The sequence below is a fragment of the Myotis brandtii genome, unplaced genomic scaffold (genome assembly GCF_000412655.1).
Source record: "Myotis brandtii unplaced genomic scaffold, ASM41265v1 scaffold303, whole genome shotgun sequence".
NCBI classification, from domain to species: Eukaryota; Metazoa; Chordata; class Mammalia; order Chiroptera; family Vespertilionidae; genus Myotis; species Myotis brandtii.
Genome location: NW_005361573.1, coordinates 4,119,754 through 4,121,536, shown reverse-complemented (window position 1 = coordinate 4,121,536; position 1,783 = coordinate 4,119,754). Strand labels below are relative to the sequence as shown.

The 1,783-nt window shown below is 63.8% G+C and overlaps 1 protein-coding gene across 1 annotated transcript in view; it reads left to right on the top strand.

The window, feature by feature from the left end:
• GATSL3 (GATS protein-like 3) overlaps window positions 1–1,229 on the top strand; it is a 4,142-nt gene extending 2,913 nt beyond the window's left edge. The window contains exons 6-9 of the mRNA XM_005869819.2: window positions 68–181; window positions 289–371; window positions 459–553; window positions 661–1,229. Coding sequence (XP_005869881.1) covers window positions 68–181; window positions 289–371; window positions 459–553; window positions 661–729 — 361 coding nt within the window. The 3' untranslated portion in view covers window positions 730–1,229. The remainder of the gene's footprint in view (window positions 1–67; window positions 182–288; window positions 372–458; window positions 554–660) is intronic.
• Window positions 1,230–1,783: the final 554 nt, after the last annotated feature.

The window sequence follows — 1,783 nt, the reverse complement described above, 5'->3', positions numbered from 1 at the left end:
CCGACTGGAGGGGGATGGAGTGGGCCTGGGACCCAGCAGAGTACCTGAGCCTCCTGTCCATCACCAGTGCCCCCAAAGAGGCAGCCCCTGGCGAGCCGGGACCCAGCTCCATCACGTTCTTTGCCTTCTCCCTCATCGAGGGCTACATCTCCATCGTCATGGATGCGGAGACACAGAAAAAGTACGTGACCCCTGACCGAGGGTGGGCCGCCGCTGCTAAGCCCGGCCCAGGGAGGAAGGAGGCGGAGCGTCAGACTCTGAAGTCACCGGTCGCGCCTGCCTCCCCAGGTTCCCCAGTGACCTGCTGCTGACCAGCTCGTCGGGGGAGCTGTGGAGGATGGTGCGCATCGGAGGACAGCCCCTGGGCTTCGGTGAGCGCCGCCCCTGTGCGTGGGGGGCTGGGGAAGGGCCTGTGGAGCGACCAGCGTGATCCACATGGACCCCTCCTCCACCCGCAGATGAATGTGGGATCGTGGCCCAGATCGCGGGTCCCCTGGCCGCGGCCGACATCTCTGCCTACTACATCAGCACCTTCAACTTCGACCACGCCCTGGTGAGCACCCCGGGTGGGGGAAGGGGCTCCCAAAGGGATGCTGAGGCCCAGGAGGGTGGAGGGTGGAGGGAGGAGAGTGACCCCTTCCTCCCCCGACCTGCCCACAGGTGCCCGAGGACGGCATCGACAGCGTCATCGAAGTCCTCCAGCGGCGGCAGGAGGGCCTGGGCTCCTGAGGCCACGGGGGAGCCGCAGCCTCTGCGCTCGCCCCTCACCCCCAGGCTTCCAGAGACTTCTCTAAGCTATTTCCCCAAGCTCTGGGTGAGCCCACTTCCCTCTCCTCCCTCCCCCACTCATGCAGGGGGACCCCCTCCTCTCTGTATAAGCTGCGTGCAGGCACCGGCTCTCACGTGGACGCGCGTGTCTGCCCACACAGGGAACACGGTGCTCTGGGCTTCCACCGGGAAGCCCTCAACCCATCACTCCCCACCCAGCCTCGGCGTTTGCACATTCCCTGCCTGAGGCTGAGCCACACCCCTCAGCACCCGGGGCTGCTCCCTGGACAGGGCCCTGCTCTCCGTTCTGTGTCTGGTTGGGTTGTCTTCCCTGACCAGGTGGGTTCTGACAGTGCCTTCCCCTCAGGGGGCCTTCGAGAAAAGTATTTTTACGTCTCTCTACTTTTTTTTTTTGTTTTTGTTTTTTTTTACCAACTTGTTAATAAAGGGCTTGTAGTGTCCAGGCTGGGCTGTGGTCTTTGGGGTTGTCTGACCCCACCTCGGGCCCCACTGCCTGCGGTGCTGGTTCCCCGTGTACCATCCCACTGTCGATGCGGAATCGGAGCTTCAGGAAGTGAAGTGACTTAGCCACGGTCACACAATTCCCACCCAGGGCCGCCTGGCCCTGAAGTCTGGGCTCTTTCTTCATTCCTTGCTGCTCCCAGAATAGCCCAGAAGGTCCTGAACACGGGTAGAAACTCCAAGACCTCCTGCCTGGGGACCCCCAGCTTTCCCTCCACCATGGGCAGGGCTGACTGGTGGTGACACCCCACGGAGGGCCCAGGAACCCCTTTTCCTCCGGGCCACTGCCTGCTTGCTGTTGGACCATGCCCGCGTCTGCCTGTCCTTTACAGGAGGCCCTCTGGCCAGGAGATCCTCAGTTCCTGCCCCCAGGGCTCTCCTGGCACCGTGCGGGGAGGGGGCCAGCCCCAGTGGGAACTTGCGAATCCGCACTCCCTGTCCAGGGGGGCAGGATGCCTGTGTGTGGGGGGACCATCTGGAGCCCACTCCGTTC